Source organism: Channa argus, chromosome 4 (genome assembly GCF_033026475.1).
Source record: "Channa argus isolate prfri chromosome 4, Channa argus male v1.0, whole genome shotgun sequence".
In the NCBI taxonomy this organism is placed as follows: Eukaryota; Metazoa; Chordata; class Actinopteri; order Anabantiformes; family Channidae; genus Channa; species Channa argus.
This window is the reverse complement of record NC_090200.1, coordinates 25,394,579-25,422,060: the sequence shown is the minus strand read 5'-3', so window position 1 is coordinate 25,422,060 and position 27,482 is coordinate 25,394,579. Positions and strand designations below refer to the sequence as shown.

The following is a 27,482-nucleotide window of genomic DNA, read 5'->3' as shown; positions in this document are numbered from 1 at the left end:
TGTTGTAAGTGCTCTGACAGATGAAAGCAAACAGAGACAGCGTACTGTGAGGATCACTTGTGCAGCTGGGGTGATACATTGCAGGGATCCGAGAGATTCAGACAATTTAAAGATAGTTTAAAATTATGTGCACATGATGAACATAGCCACACACCAGCTGCTCGTACTGACATCCACTCACCTGTGATTTGTTTCATGTGTGCATGTGTGTGTGTTTGTGTCTGTCTGTATGGGGGGGGGGGTATCAGGCAGTATTTTATGTTTCATGTCATCCTGTCGCCAGGATGTTGTCTCTCCTGCTGCCCACCCACCTCTTCCCTCTCCCATCTCTCTCTTTGGCTACTTTGAAAAACAGGAGACCTTTGCATCAAACCTTAATGTGTCATTATCAAATGATCTGAACATATTGTTGAAATAATTTCAACATTTCAACACTGGTAGTCACTATTTTCCCATTGGTGCAAGCATTTTGTCAGGCTGAAGACTCCATTTCCCATAAGGGCTTTTAGTTTCCTGCTGCAAAGATGATGTCCTGGAAGTTTATATATATATATATATATATATATATATATATATATATATATATATATATATATATATATATATATATATATATATATATATATATATATATTTGTATAATTACAAAGAAAAAATTATAATTACAAAGAAAAAATTACAATTGCTTCAGAAATGTATACACAGTTTGTTATTGTAATGTTTTAAAATACAAACTCCTCTAAAGCATAAACGTAATATTTGTGTCTGGACCCACTGGATTCAATACCCTGCTCTGGAGATAGATCCAGTCTCTACCTCCACCTTGTGGCTGATGTCTGTCAGTCTCCTGAAATGTGATAGAGCAGTGAGTCAAGTTCAAGCTCATGTTCCTTCCAACTTGAATCATTCAAATTCTTGTTTTGGTCCTGATGTGCACACACGTTTCTGCTCTCTTTATATTGTAGGCATATTTGAGCCATGCCAGTCAACCAGCAGCTGGAGGTAATTTAGTAATCAGTCATTTTTATTATTTATGCCCGTTTAACAAAAAGATATGTTTGTATTTCGATTGTTTCCAAAATTGGAAAACGTATATTATAAAATTGGACGGATGTATGTAAAACGAAACAAATCGAAAAGTAGATCTTTTTGGTAAGTAATAAATTCATAAATTTAACCATTTTTTTTAACCACTGGTACATGGTGCAAAAGTTAATCAATCCGCGATGTTTGAAAAAGTCAAACAGGTCGTTTAAATCACATACAATATTTTTTTCTGTATCCTTACAATCCTCAATGTCTCTTCTAACCATCCGCATATTAAAATATTTACTAAACTAAATTACTAAAATTATATATTTAAGTAGTTTCCCGAGTTGCGATGTCTCTTTCCGACTCAAAACAAAGATGGCGGCGCGCTGACTACAGAAACGCAACTCAAGAAACGTGTTTAAATCTACTTTTTTTTCGTGCAATGGAAGCAATAATGTTTATCCAGATGGTTAAAAGAGCCTTTGGGTTTTCTTAAAATTTTGAAAGAAGAAGGGAATGAGTTTTACTGATATCTGCCTTGTGTGTTAAACGCCTCCAGGTAATTAATTTCAGTTCTTTTTGTGCGGCAGTTAGCCAACAGGTTAAGCTGTGTAACGTACGTTAACGTTACGACTAACGTTACGGGCCAGAAAAGCCACGCATCTGTGCAGCTAGTAAATGATGGTGTCATTAAAAAAACGCTGACACAGTCTATATAATAATAATAATGTTATTTTTCCTGTTGAGACAAAAAAAAAGCTTCGCTGAGTCAGTGGGAAGCCGCTGGGTTTTCCTTTCATTTCATTCCGCTAGTTTTCGTTTCAGTGTTTAGATTTTGCCTCTCTCTGCTAAGTTTCGTTTCTGACTGAAAAACAGCTGATGTGAAACACCCAGCTGCTGCTCAGAGGAGCCACTGTAACAAGATGTTTTCATGGGGAGAGGACTGTCAGCGGGGCTTCTGGTTTAAAGACGGCTTCAGTGGCGACAGTGGAGCAGAAGCTGGAGTCCAATATTTAAACCTTGGTTATAACATCAGGGACCTGTCAGCAGGATACAATGTGCTGGCATTCGTGAAAACTAATGGCAACTCCTTCATCATTCGCACACATGAGAGCAAAGACGGAAAAAGAGTCAGGGGGAAACAGAGTGAGCATTATTTTTTGTTTTTTAACCCTTTTGCGATAATGATGACATGTAAGCAGCTGTAGCTTCTGTCCCCTGCTGTCTTCTTTCAGAGTTTGTGAAATGTAAAGAGAAGATTGGGGCTGTGAGCTGCGGTGATGAAACAGTCACACTGCTGTCTGAGAGAGGCACCGTCTTATGTGTGGACACATCTCACACACCAAGGTAAGTTGATCCATCCACTGTGTGCAACAAAACCTGTGAACTGTTGCAGCATGTCACTGATTTTAAAATCATGTTTCATTTTTGTTACAGTTGCTGAACAATGGACTGTATTAAATCTTTACTTTGATTACTGCATATGAGTTATGTTTCCTGTTCTCCCAGGCCCCTGGACATTTTGTGTAACATACCAGTTTCTCAGCTTGCTTGTGGGAGCCAGCATTCAGTCGCCATGACAAAAGGTACAGTAAAGTCACCACCTGGCCCCTCATCTTCCATCTCTTGGCAAATAAAAGGCTTGGGATGTCACTTATGCTTTTAAACATGACCTGTGATAAAAGATGTTCTTAATCTTAAGTTGGGAAAAAAAAACAAGTCTAAAGCCATGTCCCCACAGATGGTCAGGTGTACATATGGGGCCAGGACTCCAGGGGCCAGCTAGGTCTGGGAAAGAAAAGGACTGACACCAGTTCCCCCCAACACCTCCGGTCTTTGTCAGATGTCCCCCTTGTTCAGATCGCTGCAGGCGGAGAGCAGAGCTTCGCCCTCTCTGTGTCTGGAGGAGTGTTTGGCTGGGGCAGAAATGACTGTGGACAGCTTGGGCTGGGAGACACAACCGGTACAGCATTTGTAAAAGATTTTTCCCAAGCAACAACAATGAAGTGGTGTTATTTGAATTATTTATAAAACAAATATGTTCCAATGAATCCTTAGATGTTCATTTCTTTTCTGTAGACAGAGACACACCAACTCCTGTTCATTGTTTGAACATGAAGAAAACAGTTCACATTTCCTGTGGGAAGGACCACACAGCCACGTTGACAAAGGTTTGTCAAAAAGAGCTGGTAATATTTTACAATAGAGTACAAGAAGCATTTATTCTGCTTCCCCACTTTATATTTACTGAGGAACAACTCACAAGCCCTGAAGGTAAAAGCCGAAAACCGTTGATTTTTGATCTATTATTTACGGTATAGTTGCCATGCATGCACTTAAAGCAGCATTAATGTATTTGTTGAAAAAGAAAAGAGTGACTCACACAGCTGACAGAGGAAACATGTAAATGTAAAGTAGAAAAATAGTCACTAAATTATAATTGTGTGGTTGCTTTTCCTCAGCATGGTGTGGTGTTTACCTTTGGCTCTGGTCAATGTGGTCAGCTTGGACACAACTCATACTGTGATGAACTACGTCCTCGGGTTGTTGCGGAGCTGTGGGGGTCAAAGGTCACCAAGATTGCATGTGGACGGTATAGTACACCTTTCTCTGCACTGCAGTACTTCTGGACCTGTTTGCCTTTCTATCGTCAAAGGATTAATCAAGCAATTTAGATTGTTACCCAATTTTAGCTGCTCTTTAGTTGCATGTAAAAAACATGCAAGAACAATGGTTAAAAGCTGTTTCTGTAAATAAGGTTTGCCAAATTTGTGAGGCCTATTTACTTAAAGTTGTAACTTTCTTTTTTTTGTTTGGTACACAAACATTTGTCACATCTTCATGGAGAGATTTTCTAAGAATGTATGTGCTTTTCCCAGTTTTGAGAGACTTGTGTACTTGTACTCTAGTATTACTATGAATTAACCACATATCTATTTCTCTTATTTTTATTGAAAATTTTAGATATATTTTTGTTTGCACTTTACAAATGTGTAGAAATATTGTTTTCCTTTTAAAATCTGTACTTTTGCTGCTTTTTCATACTGTAAGGTAGAGTGAGAGTGAAGGGAGAGTGAAATGTCTATTTTTTCTTTCTACGTCTTCAAACTCAACATTTACCACTAGATACTGTAATTTTGCTTCAAAAAGAAATTCACTTTACCAAGTATTGTGAGAGGTCAGAGGAAAACTACAAAAAGAAAAGTAGTGGAACAAAGTATCTCTATCTCTCAAATGATAGATTGTTTGTGTTACACTGTTTTATCGATCAGACATCACACATTAGTGATGACAGAGTCCAAGAGCATCTACTCCTTTGGGTCCATGGATCAGGGACAACTGGGACGCGGAGACGAGTCTCATCCATCAGTGCCACTACTCGTTCAACTGCCACAAGGTAACATGTTGTGTGAATGAATTAACTAATGAGCATGCAACTTAGGTATAAAAGAGAGAAACACTTTTTTAACTTACTTCTTATCGTTTTAGGAAACGATAATGATTTGAAAATCTGCAACATCTTTGCAGGAGGAAACTGTTCATTTGCAACATGCATGTCTAATGAGGTAACAACACTAACTCATACTGTACAGCGACAGTTATGTAAACATCCACTCAACGTGTTTCTTTTGCAGGACACTGATGAGCACACAAACACTGAAAATGTCCATAATGGGACGCAACATTGTTGTGTTGATGACAAACTGATTGACAAATGGACCTCTCCATGTGATTCAAAGTCATGGAAAAAGATAAGGCAGTAAGTATAACGTTTTTGCAGTCTGTAAAATTCTCAACTTTTAATTACCTGTTTGAGTAGGTTGATGTTTTATCACTATATTTATTCATTTGTTTTTTTACTGCTCTTTTCTTATGCCGATGAACTAAAAATGTGAACTTTTCACAGGGAAATCTACAGAATGTTTTCCTCTGCATCATGTGTGAATAAAAGCTTCCTTGAGCAAAGGTAAACATAGAACAACTTGTTTTTATCTATCAACTTATAGCATTTATTTTTGGCCTTGCTATCAACATGGCTGAAGGGATGGCTAATATTGATGTTGTTGACACAGGTACAACCCACAAACTTTTTTGTGGGTTGCGTTGGAGTTTGGGACATTCATGGTTCCCATTTCCCTGACTTCATATTTGTTCCATTATTTATTGTTATTCATAATACTACTGACTTTTACTGTATTTTACTAAACACTGAAATGCTAATATAATGTGAATTTTAGCAAGCTGAAAGCTGTGCCTAAATACAGGGTCTCAGTCTTTTTCTTTGTCTTCTTAGGAAAGATAAACACTTCCAAACCTCACCAAAGTACTCTGGCTTGAACCTTTCACTTGCACGTCTTTCTTTCAAGAAACTGGTAAAGAAGGAGAATGTTTTGGCGGAGGTGTGTACAAGACTTTGTCCTGTCAGAATTGTCTTTTAAATACCTGTGTTACTGTTAAAATGAGTAAGTAATTTCAAACCAATTCATAGCAAGTGCACTCTTTATCACGCTAACAGGTTGAAGCTGCTGTCCTGGACTTGCTTCATTCCCTTAATAGAAAACCGACGGGCGTGGAGGGGCTGAGGATCCACCTGCTTCTCAATGAGCTTTTGCACGTGATCCAGCAACACAAACGGCGACACAGCACAGAGCTTACTGACGCCATCGCTGCTGCTGTGCTAAGCTTGTCTGCTGAAAGCCTTCAGGTCATAGGTACATTTAACATCAACATTAGGATCTTCTTTTAAAACGATGCATTCAAGTTACAGTTTTCATTAATTCAAACCTGTTTTGATTCCATTTACTGTCTAAATTTTTTGGTAATTACTTCACTATAAAGTCTTTAGCAGTACTGGCTTAGTCTGCCATTGCTGTGGTGGATTCAGATTGGCTCTGTAAGAACAAAGGAGTCACAGACACAAACAATGCATGCATGCATGCAATTCATCTCACTCATGTCTAATGCACAACTGTTCCATCTTTACATCATCGGGTCCTGCTAAGACAAATGCAATACTTCCTCCTTCCTAAAAGCCTTCAACAGGCAAAAATATTGGTCAGATCTTTATTGTAAAGCTGTCACACAATCCTTAAACAGTGCTCTAGTGCAACTACATGACAGCAGAATGGTAATTTCCATATGTGTTTTAAATATCGAGCAGCCACCGTGAGCGGTTAGATCCAATCAACGTTCCTAGTGTCCTGCTGCACATGTACATAAAGTACATGTCACCAGTCTCCCTCAGGGCTGACGTGTAGAGAAACAGACAACCTTTCACACTCATGATCATGAAAATTTTTATCTTATCATTAAGTTTTGAAAATGTCTACATTGTCTTTCTCAGGGGACTGGTGGACCTCACTGTCAACCTCTACCATTGCTAAATATGTCAAAGTGTGGAAGCAGGCCCTCTCTGTGATCCTGTCCTCTAAACCTGTTCCTCGCAGCTCCAGAGTCAGAAACCTGCTTCTAGTCCTCCAGTACATGTACAATGTTAGTGTCAGCTGTTACTTGTATTATCTGTAAATCATAAACTACTAATCCTGCACAGTGTTGCCACAGAACAAAGCTTTTAACTTTGCTGAACCTTTCATCTAATAATTAAAACACTTGTTTTAAAGGCCAACAGCAGGGTTGCAGAACCTCATCGGCTGCCAAACAGTGATTTTCATTTGTCGATTGACAAAATCTTTCTTCTTGAAGATCTGCTTCTTTGGCATTTCCAGTCACAACACAGGGTAAAAATAATCTAATTATTTATTGATCTGAAACCATGTGCTTGTGCTATGATGTGCATTTGAATCCACCTCCGAATTCTGTTAGTCTTCCCTCATTCTGTCTGCCTTTGTTTCTGTCTTTTTATGCAAAAAGCACCAAAACACTGTGATCCTCAATATTTATGTCATAATCATGTAGTGTGAAACTTAATAGAGCTGTAAGCTTTTTTTCCTTTTAGAGAGTTCCTGAGCCACTCATCCTTTGTAGCTTTCCAATGGTGATGGATCTGGCAACCAAGCAGCTTGTTTTTGATGCGTATGCTCAATTCAGAAAGGTAACTGAAGCCATTACACACAAAATACTGCAGAGTTGACAGGAAGGTAACACAAAACAAAAAATGTCAAATAATCTTTGTCTTCTTTCTAGGCTGAACAATTAGGTCAATTCTTTTGGAATTTGTTGTATGGTGTGGACTTGTTTCCGCTATGGAATCTCCAACGTCCATTTGAACTGGACCTGAAGCGAGCATCAATTTTGGAAGACACCTTTGAACAACTGGCTGCCGCTAATCACAGTGACTACAAAAAGCCACTTGTGGTACACAAGCCCCTATAATCTGAAATTCTGATCACTACAATCTCACTACAAAGTTTAGTTTTAATCCTTTTCCTTTTACTGTAGGTGTACTTTGATGGAAATCCTACAGTGGATAATGTCTATGTCAAGGACCTGTTTCATGAAGTCTTTTATGAGCTGATGTCAGGAGAATCTGAGATGTTTATGTTCAATGACTCTCAGACACTGGCATGGTTCCCCTCAAATGTAAGACCTTAGGTCTCAGTCATCTTAGTCTCATGAAAGATTTTATCTAAAATTTAGACAATATATGCAGCACAATGGAATTCTGATTCTGATGTATTTTCTTTACATCAACACCAGGCAATGCAGAACCACAAGCTGTACTTCCTGTTTGGGGTTCTGTGTGGATTGGCCTTGTACAACCAGTGCATCATACACTTACCCTTTCCACTGGCTCTGTTCAAGAAGCTGCTCGGTGGAAAACCGTCACTGGAGGATATGATAGAGTTCAGTCCACGTGTTGGAAGGTAGATAGAAATCATAAAAACCTGTAGGGTTAGATGCTGATTTTGCAGAGCAATGTAAACATTGTACAGCATCTTTGATGATAAACTCGTATATTAATGCTTTTCTTATATTTCAAGGAGTCTACAGGAGATCTTGGAATACTACGAAGATGATGTTATAGAAATCCTGGCCATAGATTTTTTAGTAGGTGTTTTACACGTGGTCAATAACTTAATTTATTTATCCTATTTCTTCTCTTTTTCACTATCAAAATATGTTTCTTTCTTAACAGATTGACTGGGATGGAAGAAAGATTGACCTAGACCCTAAAAATCCTGAAAAACCAGTGACAGGGCAAAATAAGTAAGGACAATAAAAGATTTTATTACTCAGCCGAAATTTGATTTATTTGTGTGTTGTAGTATTTGATTTTTTGATAAGGGCAAGACAGCTTTATATATACCAATCAGCGACAAATGTAATACTACCAGCTCATTTTAAAGCTGTTTGTTTATAAAAAGTAAAAATATGTTTTTTAGAAAAATCAAAAGAACTAATAATTTCTGATTATACCATTATGGGTTGACCAACTGTCAGCTCAGAAAGTGGTTAAAGTCTGCTCCACCTTTACCAACAGTGACCTTTGACCCCTATGTTTTATTAGTAATTGTACATGGTTTGCCATAATTTGCCAAAATTTTTAATCAGTCTTTTTTGAAATTCTAGATACAAATGGTTTACAGATTTGCTTTGCTGAAATAAATCCTAATCTGAACAGGAAAGAGTTTGTAGATGCTTACGTGAATCATGCCTTCAATACATCAGTGGAGGGGGTGTTTCGAGAGTTCGAGCGAGGCTTCTTCCAGGTGTGCGACCAGAATCTGGTGAAGCTGTTCCAGCCAGAGGAGCTACAGGGAGTGCTGGTGGGCAAAGACTTCCATGACTGGGCAAAGCTGAAAGAGGTACATTCCAAACAAGAGCTCCACATGTTCTTCGTATCTCTTCAACCACAAATGATTGATGACATCCTAATGTAATTGATTTGAGCAACACAAAATGATTGTAACAGTCTGTTTCACTGTAATCAGAACACAGTTTATGAGGGCGAGTATCACGTCGACCATCCGATCATACAGATGTTTTGGGAGGTATTTGATGACCTAAGTGAAGAACAGAAGAAAACTCTCCTCTGTAAGTATTTCACTCATTTTAACACAAATTATATTGCTAATTGCTAGACCACACCTGCTTTATCTGCACTGAATCAAGAGAAGCCAACTAATCATTGGATTATTTAAGTTATATAGAAATGCTCACCCAGAGCTGTCTGCTGATGGGTCATGAATGGGTTTTTTTTTCTGTTCTGTATACTTAGTATTCAATTCAATTCAATTCAACTTTATTTATATAGCGCCAATTTACAACAAAGTCATCTCAAGGCACTTTACAGAATAAAGTCCAGACTACACAAGTATGTAGAAGCAACCCAACAAATCCCCCTTGAGCAAGCCCTAGGCAACAGTGGAGAGGAAAAACTCCCTTTAATGGGAGAAACCTCCAGCAGAACCAGGCTCAGGGTGGGTGGCCATCTGCCTTGACCGGTTGGGGTGAGTGGAAAGTGGAGAAAGAAAAGAAAAGAGCAACAAAAAGCAACAACAAAACAACAAGAAAAGCAACAACAAAACAACAAAAAAGCAACAACAAAACAACAAAAAAGCAACAACAAAGCATCGTACAGGTTGTAGGATATAGAATTAATGGTATACAGTGGTGACAAGTAAATGTATAGAGAAAAGCTAGTTCAGGTTGAGTGAGCAGTTTAACTATAAGCTTTATCAAAAAGGAAGGTTTTAAGCCTAGTCTTAAAAGTAGAGAGGGTGTCTGCTCCCCGAATTTGGATTGGAAGCTGGTTCCACAGGAGAGGAGCTTGATAGCTAAAGGCTCTGCCTCCCATTCTACTTTTGCAAACTCTGGGAACCACAAGTAGGCCTGTATTTTGGGATCGAAGTGGTCTAATCGGGCGATACAGAACTATGAGATCTTTTAAATATGATGGAGCTTGACCATTAAGAGCTTTGTATGTAAGGAGGAGGGTTTTGAACTCTATTCTAGATTTTATGGGAAGCCAATGAAGAGAAGCTAGTGAAGGTGAAATATGATCTCTCTTTCCTAATCCAGTCAGCACTCTTGCTGCAGCATTTTGGATTAATTGAAGGCTTTTTAGGGAGTTATTAGGACACCCCAGAAGTAGGGAATTACAGTAGTCCAACCTAGAAGTAACAAATGCATGGACCAGTTTTTCGGCATCACTTTGAGACAGGATGCTTCTAATTTTAGCAATGTTCCGTAGGTGGAAGAAGGCTGTTCTAGAGATTTGTCTTATATGTGACGTAAATGCCAAATCCTGGTCAAAAATAACTCCAAGGTTCCTCACCGCAGTACTGGAGGCCAAAGTTATGTCATCTAAAGTAACTATATTGTTATACGGCATATTTCTCATGTTTTTAGGCCCAAAGAGGATGATTTCAGTTTTGTCTGAATTTAGAAGTAGGAAATTGTAGGACATCCAGGTCTTTATGTCTTTTAGACATGCTTCAAGTTTGACTAATTGGTTAGTATCTTCTGGTTTCACAGATAAATAGAGCTGGGTATCATCTGCATAGCAGTGGAAGTTTATGGAATGTTTCCTAATAATTTTGCCTAAAGGTGACATGTACAGATTAAAAAGTATTGGTCCTAACACAGAGCCCTGTGGAACTCCATAGCTAACTTTGGTGCATAAAGAAGAGTCATCATTAACATGAACAAGTTGGAATCTGTCTGACAGATAAGATTTAAACCAATGTAATGTGGTTCCTTTAATCCCAAATCCATGTTCTAGTCTCTGTAATAAAATGTTGTGGTCAATGGTGTCAAATGCGGCACTAAGGTCTAGTAAGACGAGTACGGACACAAGTCCGTTATCTGAAGCGAGGAGAAGATCATTGGAGACTTTTACCAGTGCTGTTTCTGTACTGTGATGAGCTCTATATCCTGACTGAAAGTCTTCATACAAATTATTCCTGTAAAGGTGATCACATAATTGTTTTGCAACTACTTTTTCCAGGATTTTAGAGATAAACGGGAGATTTGATATTGGTCTATAGTTGGCTAAATCACCTGGATCAAGACAGGGTTTTTTAAGTAATGGTTTGATTACAGCAACTTTATAAGCCTTTGGTACATAGCCAGTTTCTAAAGATAGGTTAATCAAATCTAATATGAAAGTGTCTATTAAAGGTAGAACATCTTTAAGCAATTTGGTTGGAACAGGGTCTAAAAGACATGTTAGTTTTGAGGAGGCGATAGTTGAACTTAGCTCAGTGAGATCTATGGGTGAAAAACAGTCTAAGATGGATTGGGGCCTTATTGAGGATTCTAGAGCTGTTGTACATGAAGATCTATCTGTAATATTTGTAGGGAGGATCTGGTGAATCTTTTCCCTAATGGCTGCAATTTTATCAGTAAAGAAAGTCATAAAGTCATTGCTGCTCAAAGTTAAGGGTATACTAGGCTCAACAGAACTATGGCTCTTAGTCAGCCTGGCTACAGTGCTGAACAGAAACCGGGGGTTGTTCTTGTTTTCCTCTATTAGTGCGGAATAATATGCTGTTCTGGCATCACGGAGAGCTTTTTTGTACATTTTTAAACTGTTTTTCCAGGCTAACCGGGATTCTTCTAAATTAGTGGAACGCCACTTCCTCTCTAATTTTCGTGACGCCTGCTTTAAGCTGTGCATTTGTGAATTGTACCATGGAGGTCGGCTCCTCTGATTCACTGCCTTTTTTTTCAGAGGGGCAACTGTATCTAGTATCATACGCAATGAGGCTGCAGAATCGTCAACTAAGTAATCAATTTGTACAGGAGTAAGATGGCTACTCACCATAGTATTGACACATGGTGGTGAAAAAGATGAAGAGATAATTTCTTTAAAAATATTCACAGCATTTTCAGATAAACATCTGCTGTAGTGGAATTTTTTCCTAACTGCTGTATAGTCCGTTATTGTAAATTCAAATGTTATTAGAAAATGGTCAGACAGAAGAGAATTATGAGGAAATACTATTAAATTATCAGTTTCAATGCCATATGTAAGTACAAGGTCCAATGTGTGACTAAAACAGTGAGTGGGTTTATTTACATTTTGGGAAAAACCAATTGAATCTAGTAATGAATTAAACGCAGTGCTCAGGCAGTTACTGTCAGCATCTACATGGATGTTAAAGTCACCCACTATAATGACTTTATCTGTACTAAGCACTAAATCAGATAGAAAATCAGAAAATTCTATCAAAAACTCTGAATAAGGGACTGGAGGACGGTACATGATAACAAATAATAGTGGTTTTTGAGTTTTCCAGTTTGCGTGTGAAAGGCTAAGAGTAAGACTCTCAAATGAGTTATAACTATGTTTAGGTCTAGGAATTATTGATAAGCTAGAGTGAAATATTGCTGCTACTCCTCCACCTCGGCCTGTGCATCTAGGAACATGATAATTAATATGACTTGGGGGGGTTGACTCATTTAAACTGACATATTCTTCCTGCTGCAACCAGGTTTCAGTGAGACAAAGTAAATCAATTTGATGATCATTTATTAAGTCATTTACTAACAGAGATTTAGAAGAGAGAGATCTAATATTTAATAATCCACATTTAATAGTTTTGGGTGTTGGTTCAGTATGAGCATTAGTCTTAACTTGTATTAGATTTTTATGATTAACTCCCCTTGTGTTCATTGTTGGTTTAAAAAGTTTAATTGGTCGTGGAGCAGACATAGTCTCTATGGGGCAAATAGCAGTGTGGTTAAGATCATAACATTCAGCAAAATAATAATATTCCCTGTGTGAAAAATTAGAGTCCATAACAGCTGCATTTTGTCTGCTGGTAACGTCAGATTCTATAAATATCTCGGACTGTTTATACCTGTGGATGTTGTCGGGTGTTGGAGCGGAGGATGCAGGAGAGGTGAGCACATCAGAGCCACAGGTGTTTTCAATGGTCAGTCAGTCTCCGGAGACTGAGATGCTGTGGACAATGTTCTCAGTCAACATCCGTGATCCCAGAAAGTTCGGGTGCAGTCCATCTTGCTTGAAGTACTGAGGACGATCCCAGAAAAGATTGAAATTGTCTACGTAGAAGAGTCCGTGTGCGGAGACTTGTGGTTGAAGCCATGTGTGCAGTATCTGTGCACCTACTCATTATATGATGTTTAACTTGTAATTGCATTTGCTTATAAAAGTTTAGCACTGATGATGACATGTATTGATTGACATAGATTACTTTTCCCCTTCATTAGGGTTTGTAACAGGTTTTGACCGGGTCCCTGTTCTCGGCATGAAAAACATCAAGATAACGATCCAAATGAAACAGGTCCAGGACCAGTCCTACGACCGGTACTACCCAGAGACGCACACATGTTACTCAATCTTGGAGCTTCCCCATTATTCAACCAAGGAGGTCATGCAAACCAAGCTGACAGAGGCCCTGAGCAACAACAGAAGAAACTACAAGTGATAGTGTGACTGTACTTAACAGTAGATCATTATTAAAATGTTGACCCTTTTGTAGCTACTGATTTTTGTGTTACCATTAGGAAGTGTTTCAAATTCTGTAACATTCTTCTGTGTGAAAACCCTGATATAAAGTTATACACATTTTAAATCAGGGTTTATACATACATTTATACTTTGATCTAAACCGTTCCATTGAAGCTCTGGCTGTATGTTTAAGGATTGTTGTCCTGTTGGAAGGTGAACTTCTGCCCCAGCCTTAACTCATCTGATCAGCTTCCCTGCCCCTGCTGAAGTAGAGCATCCCCACAACATGATGCTGCCACCACCATGTTTCACGGTGGGGATGGTGGGGATTTGCAAACTGCAAATGGGACTTTTTATGACTTTCTTTCAACAATGTTTTTTTTCTTGCCACTCTTCCATAATGTCCAGATTTGTGGAGTGCACGACTAATAGTTGTACTGTGGACACATTCTCCCACCTGAGCTGTGGATCTCTGCAGCTCCTCCAGAGTTACCATGGGTCTCTTGGCTGCTTCTCTGATTAATGCTATCCTTCCCTGGCCTGTCAGCTTAGGTGCACCTGTCTTTGTAGGTTTGCAGTTGTGCCATACCCTCTCCATTTATGGATGATAGATTGTGAATTGCTCCGTGAGATCTTCAAAGCTTGGAATATTTTATTTATTTTTTTAATAACCTGACTCTACTTTAAACTTTATCCCTGACCTGTGTGGCGTTTTGCTTGGACTTTAGTAATGTTCTCTAACAAACCTCTGAGGGCTTCACAGAGCAGCTGTATTTATATTGAGCTTGAATGACACACAGGTGGACTCTAAATAGGTGACTTTTGAAGGCAAATTGGTTCCACTGGATTTTAGAGGTATCAGAGTAAAGGGGAATACACCACATGCACACCACACTTTTCAGATATTTATTTGTAAAAAATTTTGAAAACCATTTATCATTTTCCTTTAACCTCACAATTATGTACCGATTTGTGTTGGTCTATTACATAAAATCCCAATGAAACACATTCATGCTTGTGGTTGTAAGGTGACAAAACGTCAAAAAGTTCAAGGGGTATGAATACTTTTGCAATGCACTGTAAAATATGTAAGATATGTTGTTCTAAAAATAAATAAATGTTTCCTTTACAGAACTGCAAATATGTATGATTTTTGACAAAATCAACTCATTAAATAATATAAAATATATAACGCACAAAAAAACATTTCCAGGCTGTGTAAAATGTTAATTAAGAGAATGTATTTATATAAATTGATTGATTAAATGATTGATTGTGCATATTTAGTTCAAATTCAAATCAATTCAACTTTATTTATATAGCACCAATTCACAACATAGTCATCTTAAAGCACTTTACCATGTAAAGTAAAGCCTATACAGATATGGGAAAACCCAACAAATGTTTAAACAGAGCATTAATAGGGGACAATAGAGCTGCACTTTTTTAAATGAGAAAAACGAATAAAGTTTTTCAGTGTTTTTACTTATGGCTCTGTATTTTACTTACATTAAATATTCGTCATTATAATCATTATATCATATTGTAATGATTCTACAAAAAGCAAAGCCAGAAACTATGAATTGAGATTTTAAGTCCTGCAATGTTACTGAATGTTACTTAAAATATTTTGTATGTAGGTATCTTTGAGAAAAAACTAAAATTACACCTTAAAGAACTGACTCATGATCGGTGTGCGTATTATAATACATTATATATATATATATTTTTTGAATTGTTAGTCATAATAATTTAATGTCAAAGCAGCATTTTACTGCTGTAGTTGGTTAAGATGGAGCAAATTTTGAACTACTGTGCAGTATATAGAGCTAAAACACAGAATTTATTTTACTAAAAACTCACTTTAGACTTTGAGGTTGTTGTTGTCTGCAATGGAAAATTACTAATGATTTGTTCATGATTTATTCGTTGTGTACATGCTTAAGCTCAAATTCAGGTGAAGTTACGTAGTGCATCGTATAAGCATAAACAGAAACACTAAGTAAAGTACGCATACACTTTGCTAAGAATCTCTTATGTTTTGCTCAATCTGCTCTTCACCTGGTAATTAGCGCACATGTCTATGTAATGAAATGGCACGTCATTTTAACACCACTTTCATTTTTGTTTTCCTTTCACCACAAAGGTAATAAATGTCCCGCTGCTGATTCACATCGCACGTGACTTTCTTTACGCCACGCCTTCCTTAGTTTTGTTTTCCTTTCCTCACTGAAGAGTTCGCACAGTGAGGCAATAGAGTTTCGTTTCTGACTAATAGAGCTGAGTTATAAAAAGCAGCTGTCAGTCTTCCAGAGCCACTTTTCGAAATGTTTACGTGGGGAGAGAACTGTCAGCAAGGCTTTCGTTTGAAAGCCTGTACGCAACCCTCAACAGCTGATGGAGTTCACTTTTTAAACCTCAGCTACCAGATCAGGGATCTGTCAGCAGGTCACAACGTGCTGTCTTTTATCAAAACTAATGGAGACGCGTTTATTATTCGCACTTATGAGTCCAAGGATGGGAGAAGAGTCAGAGGAAAACAAAGTAAGCGTTAGTCTTAATTTCACTCATGTGGTGAAAGAAATGTTTCTTTTTCACTCATCAGGTGCTGTCTTCTTTCAGAGTTTGTGGGGTGTCAAAAGAAGATTCAGGCTGTGAGCTGTCTTGACGAGACAGTCATACTGTTGTCTGAGACAGGCACAGTTTTCTGTGTGGATACAACTAAACATTTTTTCACTCCAAGGTATGGAGAGACAGTTTAAAGTTTTGCAGCTGAGTGCACATTGCCATATTTTGGATTATGTGATTTTGTTTATTTCTCAATTTTTGGGGGGTGATTGTTTTGCCTTTTTTAAAAATTTGCACTTGCGTGCATCCTAACCACTGTTGTTTATCGAAGTGATTACGTTCTGCTGGTTTGTGTTGTTTCAGCACTCCAAAAGCTTTGTGCCATATACCAGTTTCTCAGGTTGCTTGTGGAAGCCAGCATTCAATCGCTCTGACCAAAGGTACAAATATGTGTCCAGTGAACTGCTGCAAATGTTAAAAAGCTGAAAGGGAGATTTTTAAATACAAGTTACTCTTCATAGAAGTCATTAGCAAAAATTTAAAATAATACTCAACCCTGAGAAGACTGCACCTATACAGAGTGTATATATTTTGTATTTTCCTGCTGTAGTGTAGACCTGCTTCTCTCCCCAACAGTATTCAGGTTTATCTGCCATAAGTCCAAGTGGTAACTGTTTAGTGTAGGAAGGATAATAAACTTCACCCAGTGTTGACACATGGTAGTAAAAGTGGACTCAAAGTCCAGTAATGTCTTAAATTAGGGACAAGTGATAACTAATAAATCATGGCAATAATGCCTAATTTAAACACGTCAGGGTTTCAGAACAGTGTTGGATATTTTTTCACAGATGGTCAGGTGTTCACATGGGGCCAGGGCTCCAGGGGCCAGCTGGGTCTGGAAAAGAGGACTCATATTAGTTCACCCCAACACCTCCGGTCTCTGTCAGATGTCCCCCTGGTCCAGATTGCTGCTGGGGGAGAGCAGAGCTTCGCCCTCTCTGTGTCTGGAGGAGTGTTTGGCTGGGGCAGAAATGACTGTGGACAACTCGGGCTGGGAGACACAACAGGTATATGTTTTACATTTACATATACTGAATGTAATATATTGTTCAGTAATCTGTAAATCAGATTTTTATAATCTTTTTTCTATAGACAGGACTACACCTGCTTCAGTTAATTTCCTGAACACGAAGAAAACAGATCACATTTCCTGTGGAAAGGCCCACACTGCCATTTTGACAAAGGTCTGTCCAAACAGAAAATGTAATGTATCACTTTTATGAACCAGTCACCGAATAGCAAACAAACATCAATTATTACTATACATTACTGTCCAGTGACAAAGTGGCTTCTTAATTCACAGGTACTGTATCCTATAAAAAAAAAATCTAGTCTAAGTGGTACAGCTGTTGTGTGGTTTGCTCTCTCAGCATGGTGTGGTGTTTACCTTTGGTTCTGGTCGATATGGTCAGCTTGGACACAACTCATACCGTGATGAACTGCGTCCTCGGCTTGTTGCAGAGCTGTGGGGGGCAAAGGTCACCAAGATTGCATGTGGAAGGTGTAGTACACTAATACACTTATTCTAAACATAATACTGAACCAATTCAGCTCATTGCTGATGCTGATGCCATATGATTTCAGTATGTTGTGACTTGTTAGGGCCACTTTGCATAGCTGATGTTACTGAACAAAAAATCTTAACATTATAGAAGACGTTCTGTCATGGTTGCAGTTGAGAACAATCACAAAAAAGATGTAGCCTGTGACTGTCTCTTTCTGGTTGGGATTTATAATTTGATTACAATTAAGTGTTTCTTCTTTCCTTTGGGCTGTTCCCTTTCAGGGGTCACCAAAGCAAATCATCTACCTCCATCTAACAATGTGCTCTGCATCCTCTTCTCTCACACCAACTAACTTCATATCCTCTTTCATTAAATCCATAAATCTTGTCTTTGGTCTTCCTCTAGACCTCCTGTTTGGCAGCTCCAACCTCAGCACCCAATATATTATTTCCTCTGAACATGTCCAAACCACCTCAACCTGTCCTCTCTGACTTTATCTCCAAAACATCTAACATGAACTTAACCTCTGATGTACTCATTCCTGATCCTGTCCATCCTCGTCACTCCCAATCAGAACCTCAACATCTTAAGCTCTGCTACCTCCAGCTCTGGCTCCTGTCTTTTCTTCAGTGCTACTGTCTCTAAGCAGAACAACATCGCTGGTCTCACCACCGTTTTGAACACCTTTCCTTTCATTCTCGCTAATATTCTTTCATCACAAAACACACCTGATACTTTTCTCCACCCGTTCCAACCTGCTTGCATTCGCCTCTTGACCTCTTTTCCACACTCTCCATTGCTCTAAACTGTTGACCCTAAGTTTAAAAGTCCTGCACCTTTTTCACCGCTAAAGATTACAATGTCATCTGCAAACATCATAGTCCACAGAGATTCCTGTCTAACCTCATCTGTCAGCCTGTCCATCACCAGTGCAAACAAGAAGGGGCTCAGAGCCGATCCTTGATGCAGACCCACCTCCACCTTGAACTCCTCTGTCACACCTACAGCACAACTCACCACGGTCTTACAGCTCTCATACATGTCCTGCACCATTCTAACATACTTCTCTCCCACTCCAGATTCCTCATACAATACCACAGCTCCTCTCTCGGAACCCTGTCATACACTTTCTCTACATCTATGAAGACACAATGCAACTCCCTATGACCTTCTCTTTACTTCTCCATCAGCATCCTCACAGCAAATACTGCATCTGTTGTCTCTTTCTAGGCTTTAAAATATATTGCTGCTCACAAATGCTCATATCTGCCTTAGCCTAGCTTCCACTACTCTTTCCCACAACATCATTGTATGGCTCATCAGCTTTATTCCTCTGTAGTTACTATAGCTCTGCACATCTCCCTTGTTTTTAATAATCCTCTCACTCTCCAATATCTAATCAAACAAACTAGTCAACAGCAAACTCTGAATCACAACTCTCTCACCTCTGCTCTGCATCACTTCATCTACAGTATTCACTCCAGAATTTCTCCTTCTCTTCTAACTGACATCCTACCTGTGGGGCATAACCACTAACAACATTAAACATCACGCCTTGAATTTCCAGCTTCAGTCTCATCACTCTGTCTGATAATTCTTTTCACCTCTAGAACGTTACTCACAAACTCCTCTTTCAGGATAACTCCTACTCCATTTCTTTTCCTATCTGACCAATGGTAGAACAACTTGAACCCTGCTCCTAAGCTTCTAGCCTTGCTACCTTTCCACCTGGTCTCCTGGACACACAGTATATCCACCTTCCTTCTCCGCATCATGTCAACCAACCCTCTCGCTTTCCCTGTCATAGTCCCAACATTCAAAATCACTATTGTTAGTCCTACACTCTTAGCTTTCCTCTTCTCTCTCTGCCTTCAAACACGCCTTCTTCCTCTCCTTCTGCAACAAACAGTAGCCCAATTTCCATTGGGACCCTGTAGGTCAACAGCGCCGGTGGCGGTCACCCGACAGATCCGTTATGGAAGTCCGATTCGGTGTGGAAGTCATGATTTGCATGTTTAATTTGTGTTTTATGCCTTCCTGACACAGCCCTCTGCATTTATCCAGACTTGGGACTGGCACAAGAAGACACTGGCTTGTGTCCCCTTGCAGTTGCACTGATTACAATTAAGTGTTTAAAATTAGCTAAAACCTGCTGAATTGGTATCTTTGTTTATATTAAAATAATCTCTGCATCATGCTGTTTCTCAATCAGATATCACACATTAGTGCTAACAGACTCCAAGAGGATCTACTCCTTTGGGTGTGGAGAGCAGGGGCAGCTGGGACACAGAGAGGCCACCCATCCTTCTGTGCCTCTACGTGTTCAACTGCTACAGGGTAACTACATACTGTACCTACGTAAATAACTGAACTGAATGATGAACAGATCAATATGTTCAAAAACAAAAGTAAATTAGAAAACAACTAGCAGCCAAAATAAAACAAATTCACTATGAATAATTTAACATTATTGTGAAAAATGTGGGTATTTAGCGGGGATTTAAAAGTTAAGATAGAGGTCCTGACAGTGAGGGGTAAAGTTCTGAATCATCGAAGCAGTGATGGAAAAGGCTAGAGATTGAACTACAGGCAAACAAGGTGTTGATACCATGAAGCATGGATGGATTATAAGACAAAGGGTCCCTGGGAACAACTAGGGCATCCCCTCCCCTTAACTTTGTTCTGAGTCTTGTGGTGGTAACTTACATTTGTTGTTTTGTCTCTTGTTATGTCTCTTTTGTGTCTGTTTTTGGCCATTTACATTTTGGTATGAGTTGTTTTGTGCCTTATTTTGTGTTTTTGTATTCAGTTGGCACAGACAGTAATCCATCCATGTCAGTGGGGTCTCTATTTGTTGCCTTTATAATAACTATTATTAATGGGTCTGAAGTGGAATCTTAATGTACAGCACATGTGGCACAAGGAGAAATTCTAAATCTGAAATCACTCCAAGAGCTTACCCTGAATATTTGGAATGTGTAAGATTGTGTAAGAGTATGGAACAACTAATGATGGCATGGTTAAATTGGTATAAAAATCATGTTTATTGTACTTATTTTTGCAGACAACACTGATACTCAACAAATTGGGAACATCTATGCAGCAGAGAACTGCTCTTTTGCAAAATATACATCTAATGAGGTACCAACCCAAATACATATAGTACAGATCTTGTGGGAGTTTAAATGATACCTTTACCACAATTATTTATTTGTTTCTTTCACAGGATGATCACACAAGACCAAATACTGACACAACGAATAATGTAACACAGTACTCCATAGATAATATGATTAACCACTGGATTTTTGAAAACGATTCAGAATCATCTTGGGAAGAAAAAAAAGTGTGGGTATAATGAAGAACATTTCTTTTCATAATCACAATTGTTCAGTGTTTTAGTACTGTTATTTGTTTACAGCAATATCAAAACTGTATCTATTATTGTGTTGTGTATCCATAACAGGGAAATCCACAGGAGGTTTTCCTCTGCATCCTGTGTGAATCGAAGCTTCCTGGACCATCGGTAAACACTGAGGTTCTATGTATGATCATCACTTCTTCCTATCTGCTGATTTACCTTACATGTAGTACTTTTCCATTCACAGCAAGGATAAACATTTCCAGACTTCATCAAAGTACTCTGGCTTGGACTTGTTATTTGCAAAAAAGAAATTCAAGGAACTGGTGATGAACAAGAAAGTTTTGAAAGAGGTACTGAAATATTTGATATTTGATGATAGTAATTAACAAGAAAAAGTGAGAATTTTAATTCCAAAATATTTTAGTAATTGTTTGCTCATTAAGTTATGTTTTGTATTAGGTTGAAACGGCTGTTCTTCAGCTGCTTTCCTCTCATAATACGAATCCAGTGGGAATGGAGGGACTGAGATTCTACCTGCTTCTTAATGAACTTCTGCACATGATACAGAAACACCATCGACAACCAAGCACAAAGCTCGCTGTGGCTTTTGCTGCTGCTGTGCAAAGACTATCGGCTGAAAGCCTCCAGATCTTAGGTACAGTCAGAAATAACTCAATTAGTTGTTCAAAAATCCCAATAAAATCCACTCTATAATTAGAAAGTATAGTGGGTCATCATCCAGAGCAGGTCTTATCTACATACAGGCACAGTCTGTTTAGCATTAATACTGTTGTACAACTTAAAATGAAACAAATGCCTGCAGGTGAGATTTTTTATTTTGACACACATAATTTACATTAAATATAGTAAGTAGTATAATTGTGTGGGGTGTGCAGTGTACTAAAATACATAAAGACTTTATCAGTTTAGAATCATTTAATAAGATAAATCATTTTTAAATGAAAATATAAATTATTGATTAAAGTGTGCATTTAAATTTAAGCACTAAAATAAATGCATTTTTAATTAATTTAATTAAAATTTTAGAATAAATGTGTAATAATTGTTTTTAGATGTCACAATCCGACACAGATCCTGGAATGGACTGATGTCTTTAAAATTAATTTAAAGGTAAAATGCATTTTATATGCAGACATATTAGTAAATGGAATAACTAAACATCATCTCTATATTGGGACTTTGTTTTTATAAATTTTGTTAATTTAAACGCAATTGTATTATTTACTGATTCTAATCAATCTCATTTATATTTTATTGACTTTTGTAAATCATTTGCTCTGTGACTTTAATGTTTTGAAAACCTCCATGTTGTATTCTTCAGAGGGCTGGTGGTCCTCACTTTCAGCCTCCACCATGGTTAAATATGTTCAGGTGTGGAAACAGGCCCTTTCAGGGATCCTGTCCTCAGAGCCTGTTCCTCGCAACTCTGAAGTCATCTCTGGAGTAAAGAACCTGCTGCTAGTCCTCCAACATATGTACCATGTTAGTATCATTCGTCCTTTTTTGCTCCTCTGAATTTCCGGACACACGTAATCCTAAAGATATTTTCTACAAAAACTTTTTTTTTTCAACCATCCAACCATTCTAAATATATGTTCGACAGGCCAATAACAGGATTACAGGACGTCAGAGAATCCCTGAAAAAGCATACTCCTTGGGAATTAACCAAGAACTTCTTAGGGAGGATCTAAATCTATGGCGCTTACATAAGACACAAAGCATGGTAAAATATTTTTCTTCCAACACTCTTTTGTTTCTCCTTTTGTTTTTGGTAAAAGTGAAATACTGGTCTGCTTTTATTTTCAGGATATAAATGAGCAGCCACTCATCCTACAATTCCCATTTCTGATGGATCTGAAATCAAAGAAAATGACATTTGATATGAATTCTAAATGGACTCAGGTAACTTAAGTCTGAAACACTTCAGTAAGTCAGTTTTAATCAATGTATTATTGTTTTTTATGTATCAAACTGGGTGTCCTGTCACATTTAGAAAGAAATTTAATTTTAAAGCTTTACATATCAATATTAAGAATGGATTAAATTATGATAAGTAATAATATAAAAATAATATATGTGAATTGTATTATAGATAGAACATCAGCAGACTTTTATGCCACCATTAGGATGGGTTGCCTGCTGTGGATCCCCTTTCTTTGAACTGAAGCTGAAGCGAGCATCTCTTTTGGAAGGGACATTTCAACAGTTGGCTGCTGCTCATCTTAGTGATTACAAGAAGCCACTCGTGGTAATTACTTAAAGCGTTGTCCAAATATTTTCTAATTATTTTCATCTGATCATCTATTGAACAGGGAGAATTACACCTTTTTTACCCTCTTAGGTCTATTTTGATGAGGACCTAAAGGTTACAGATGTCTACAAAAGAGACTTTTTTCACCACCTGTTTCAAGAGATGGTGTCTGCTGAGTCTGGGATGTTCATGTTTAATGATTCTAACACATTGGCATGGTTCTCCTCCAGAGTAAGTAAGACTTTGACCACATACTGGAAAATGCAATCCAACCACAGACTCAAGATTTGTGATATTTACTGGATTTCCTGCTTGTGATAAAAAGCAATAAAGAATATCGCTTGTTGTTTACAAACTGTAAAACATCATAGACTTAATCAGTATTTCAGACTATTTTCTAGAGACTTTTGTTTCTCATTTTAATCGCACAGGCACCAGCAGAGGACAGAACAAACTTCTTCCTGTTTGGGCTTCTGTGTGGATTGGCCTTGTACAACGAGTGCATTATAAATTTACCCTTACCTCTGGTTCTGTTCAAGAAACTGCTCAACATAAAACCCACACTTGAGGATGTGATGGAGTTCAGTCCAAGTGTTGGAGAGTGAGTGTGTATACTGTACATATTTGTGGTTTCACATTGTGATGCCTAGGATCATGAAATATTATTAACACTGACATGGTAATCTAAAGATTTTTCTCTTCCAAGGAGTCTAAAGTGCATCTTGGACTATGAAGATGACATCCTAGAGAACTTGGACATGTGTTTTTTGGTTGGGGGTTTAATTAACCAAATATGATTTGTCTTATTTATTTTTATCCCAGCGTAATAATTTCAGTGATATCAGTAATGTCTTCTCATTCTTTATTTAACAGATCAGCTGGGATGGGACAGATGTTGACCTTGATCCCCAAAATCCTGAGAAGCCAGTGACGAGTCAAAATAAGTAGGACTAAAGAGTTATTAAAATCTAATTTATAGATCCACCATGTATTCAGATCAGTGCTGACTCAGAAAAATGTTGAAGAGTTTAGAGAAAAGAGTTGAAACTTGAATCTGTTAAACAGGAAGGAGTTTGTAGACGCTTACGTGAATTACGCATTCAACACATCAGTGGAGGTGGTGTTTAAGGAGTTCAGTCGAGGCTTCTTCCAGGTGTGTGACCAGGATTTGGTGAAGCTGTTCCATCCAAAAGAGCTGCAGGGAGTGCTGGTGGGCAAAGAAATCTATGACTGGGCAAAGCTGAAACAGGTACATTCGAAGCAAAAGTTCCATGTTATATCTTCTGATTGTCCATATTTTCATATTTTTCACTGGACTTTTTTAATTGTACCTAATGTAGAACGCACTTTATCAGTGGGAGTACCATGTTGGGCACCCAACCATACAGATGTTCTGGGAGGTTTTTGAGGATCTAGCTGAAGAACAAAAGAAAGATTTCCTTTGTAAGTAATGTATATTAATAAATAATATAAAATAGGTTTTTCGTATATTTCTATTTATATTATGCTTTTAAAATTATTAGATTTAACTTAATCTAGGCAAGATACTCCTTTGTAGTTCCTATGTTTTGTACTCAAAACAATGGCTCAAGATCTATTAGATCATTCAGGCAGTGTGTTTTTAGGCTCAGTTTACTTTATTTGTCCTTATAGGTAGATTTGCCTCACTGTAAATATGAGTAAAACCTAAGATGTCCATTCTGACACACAATTAATAACCAAACAAAGGAAAAAAAAATCAAACTAAAGAAAACCTAGTATTAAGTTCTACCACTATGAAACCTCTAAAAACTGAAAGCTGTAACTCCATACACAATTATAATTTTATCATAGGGAACTGGCCTTCTCTGATTTGTTACAAGTGTGAGCCTCACTTAAAAATTTCTGATGGGAATAACTTACCACTGCTCTCAGTCCTGAGTCTGAGCCAAAGAAGCCTTAGACAGTACCTCTCAATATTAAGATATTTTGAAGGATTCTTCTGTTAAAAAAAGCTGCACCTTGTAACTCTAGCAGTGAAATAACAATAATAGAGCCGAACCTAAGCAACAGGTTCATTTTCCTGTTATTTTCACATTTGTTAAAGCAGGACCATTGTCAATATTAAAGTCATTTCTGTGAGTGATTGACTAAGAAAAGTGTTAAATATTGTATTATCTTTTGTTGTTAAATATCCATTCATCTATTCAAACTAAGATACTATATGAAGTAGAGATGCACAAAGAAGGTAACAGACAAAAGTAACTTATTACTTTCCTCCTTTACTGGTACCCTTTAGGGTTCCTGACCGGTTTTAGAAGGGTTCCTATTCTTGGTATAGAGCAGATCCAGATGGAGGTTAGAGTTAAGCAAATTCAGAGTGGCTCCTATGATCAGCACTTCCCCGAGTCTTTGACGTGTCACTCGATTCTGGACCTGCCCTTGTATTCCACCAAGAAGATCATGCGGAGCAGACTGACGCAGGCTCTGATACCAAACAAAGGATTCTTGATGTGATGGTGGATCGTCAGCTACAGGACAGGCCTGTGGACTGTGTTCTGGGAAAGTGTGAGCCTTATTTGGTAGCACTACCTCAGTTTAAGTTTAAATAGGCAAAAAAATGTGAATTCATTACATGTAATTTATAATTTAAATGATGCTATATCTAATGCAATCCAGTATAATACTATAATAAACTTTATGTAATTCTTTAGTTTACAGCTTGTGATTCAGCAGTATTTTATTATACACTGAAAAGAGAAATTGGGGTGGAATAAAAATAATGTTAGTACAGTCAGTTTAGTAAAGGCTTTATGTTAATTACACTTGAGCAATGTTCAACCTTTATTTAAGTTGCATTATCTGGTGCCATTGTTTTTTATGACTGGGTTGTACATTTTGTTTGTACACCAATTATTATAATCCAATATTGTAATATACATAAATGTAAACTGGTATTCTACACTCTGAGCTTATGCGCTTTAAATATATTTTGATGATAATATTTTTGTACTTTTATTTCAATAATATTGGTGGGTTCTGAAATTAAACAAAGCAAAGCTTATATGTGTGTATGTGTGTAATTGATGAGTACAAGGAATCGAAGTATTTACTATGGAAGTATGGCTGTCAAACAATACATGTCAGTGTAAAAACCTACTTAATATAAGATAGATTAGAAACTACTGAACGCTGTATTGCTGTGTGCCACGTTTTACCACCTGATGGCGCTAAATTATTTTGAATACTATACGTCTTTACCAGATGATTAGGCCTATAACTAGAGCATAGTGTAACAGTCTCGGAATGCAAAAGGCCCACATCGCTTGCTCAAATGGAATAAGTAAAACAAAATCGAACTTTAACAATAACTCGTGTCTAACAGTGACATTTAAAGGGAGGCAGCGGATGATTCCAGAGCCAGTGAGGAGAAAATCCTGCTAAGGTACTGAAGGAAGAAATGTTGACTTCTTTCAAGTGATCCTCTAAAGGAATGAATAAATCCAGTTAAGTGATCAATCCAATTAATGGAATCATAATAAGTAGGTCTAAAAACGTGTGCGTGTATGTGTGTGTGAGAGAGAAAGTTAAATAAATCCAAACTTTATTCCTTGTGTGTAATATATGTTGGCAGAAGTGTGCAAGGCGCAGGTAGATATAATGTTGAAAGGAAGAAAAGGAACGAAAACACCACTAGATGGCCCCACTATTCTGCTGGATGACTGCTAAAATGAAACAAAGAGCAGCTGGGATTAGATCACCAAGCAGACTATAGTGCAGCTTTACAGTTTACAAATACAAGACATCTACATTTAAAGAAAGGAAGTTAAAAAAATGACGTCGTTCAAGTGTGTCAGTGTGATGCGATGGCACGCGTGACATTAAATAAAATAGGTGTTAATGGAAAGAGAGTAATATAAAATAAACCCTTTAATGATGACATCAATGGTGAATACTATTCACACACATAAACTCCCTAAGGAGAAGCTAGCTTACAGAAATGCCATGAGAATTTTCCTCAGGACATTCCAGTTACTAAAAACACACTTGGGTTATAAATGGAAGCAACTTTTTTCACTAAGTTCTCATTTCCGCTGGGGTGCGCCAATCGTGTGTGTGAATTACAACTGAAGCGTGTAAGGAATCCAAGTTATTAAGTATACAGCGTTGCAGCTTATTAAAGCCTGGTATTCAGAGAAAAAAAATACATTCGTCAGTTACATAATTACTTGGCCCCAGACGCAGTCATTCACTCGCTTTCCTTCCTCGGCTGCGTACAAGAGGCTCGCGGCCGAGGGCTGCCGCTGCACCGCGGGAGCG

General features: G+C 37.9%; 2 protein-coding genes across 3 annotated transcripts; both read left to right on the top strand.

Annotated features, from left to right (window-relative positions):
- The first annotated feature begins 1,418 nt into the window (after positions 1-1,418).
- LOC137125415 (probable E3 ubiquitin-protein ligase HERC3) lies at positions 1,419-14,548 on the top strand. Of its 2 annotated transcripts, XM_067500836.1 has the most exons (24): positions 1,419-1,591; positions 1,909-2,178; positions 2,268-2,379; positions 2,542-2,618; positions 2,774-2,995; positions 3,112-3,203; positions 3,495-3,625; positions 4,305-4,429; positions 4,522-4,598; positions 4,668-4,792; positions 4,940-4,999; positions 5,327-5,432; positions 5,549-5,744; positions 6,377-6,525; positions 6,654-6,770; positions 6,989-7,084; positions 7,177-7,347; positions 7,432-7,572; positions 7,690-7,856; positions 7,974-8,040; positions 8,129-8,199; positions 8,615-8,798; positions 8,925-9,027; positions 13,174-14,548. In XM_067500836.1, the coding sequence occupies exons 2-24, from the start codon at positions 1,956-1,958 to the stop codon at positions 13,389-13,391; spliced, it is 3,030 nt and encodes a 1,009-aa protein (XP_067356937.1). In that variant the 5' UTR covers positions 1,419-1,591; positions 1,909-1,955; the 3' UTR covers positions 13,392-14,548. The 2 variants fall into 2 exon arrangements, with proteins under 2 accessions (XP_067356937.1, XP_067356938.1); XM_067500837.1 differs by lacking the exon at positions 6,654-6,770.
- A 1,130-nt stretch (positions 14,549-15,678) lies between these two features.
- Positions 15,679-26,226, top strand: LOC137125414 (probable E3 ubiquitin-protein ligase HERC4). The gene is made up of 23 exons (XM_067500835.1): positions 15,679-15,958; positions 16,037-16,157; positions 16,346-16,422; positions 16,831-17,049; positions 17,135-17,226; positions 17,413-17,543; positions 19,760-19,884; positions 20,612-20,688; positions 20,774-20,895; positions 21,014-21,073; positions 21,156-21,261; positions 21,371-21,566; positions 22,254-22,414; positions 22,536-22,655; positions 22,739-22,834; positions 23,025-23,180; positions 23,274-23,414; positions 23,615-23,784; positions 23,890-23,953; positions 24,057-24,127; positions 24,249-24,432; positions 24,524-24,626; positions 25,462-26,226. Exons 1-23 carry the CDS (start codon positions 15,742-15,744, stop codon positions 25,677-25,679), a joined length of 3,027 nt encoding a protein of 1,008 aa, XP_067356936.1. The 5' UTR covers positions 15,679-15,741; the 3' UTR covers positions 25,680-26,226.
- Positions 26,227-27,482: the final 1,256 nt, after the last annotated feature.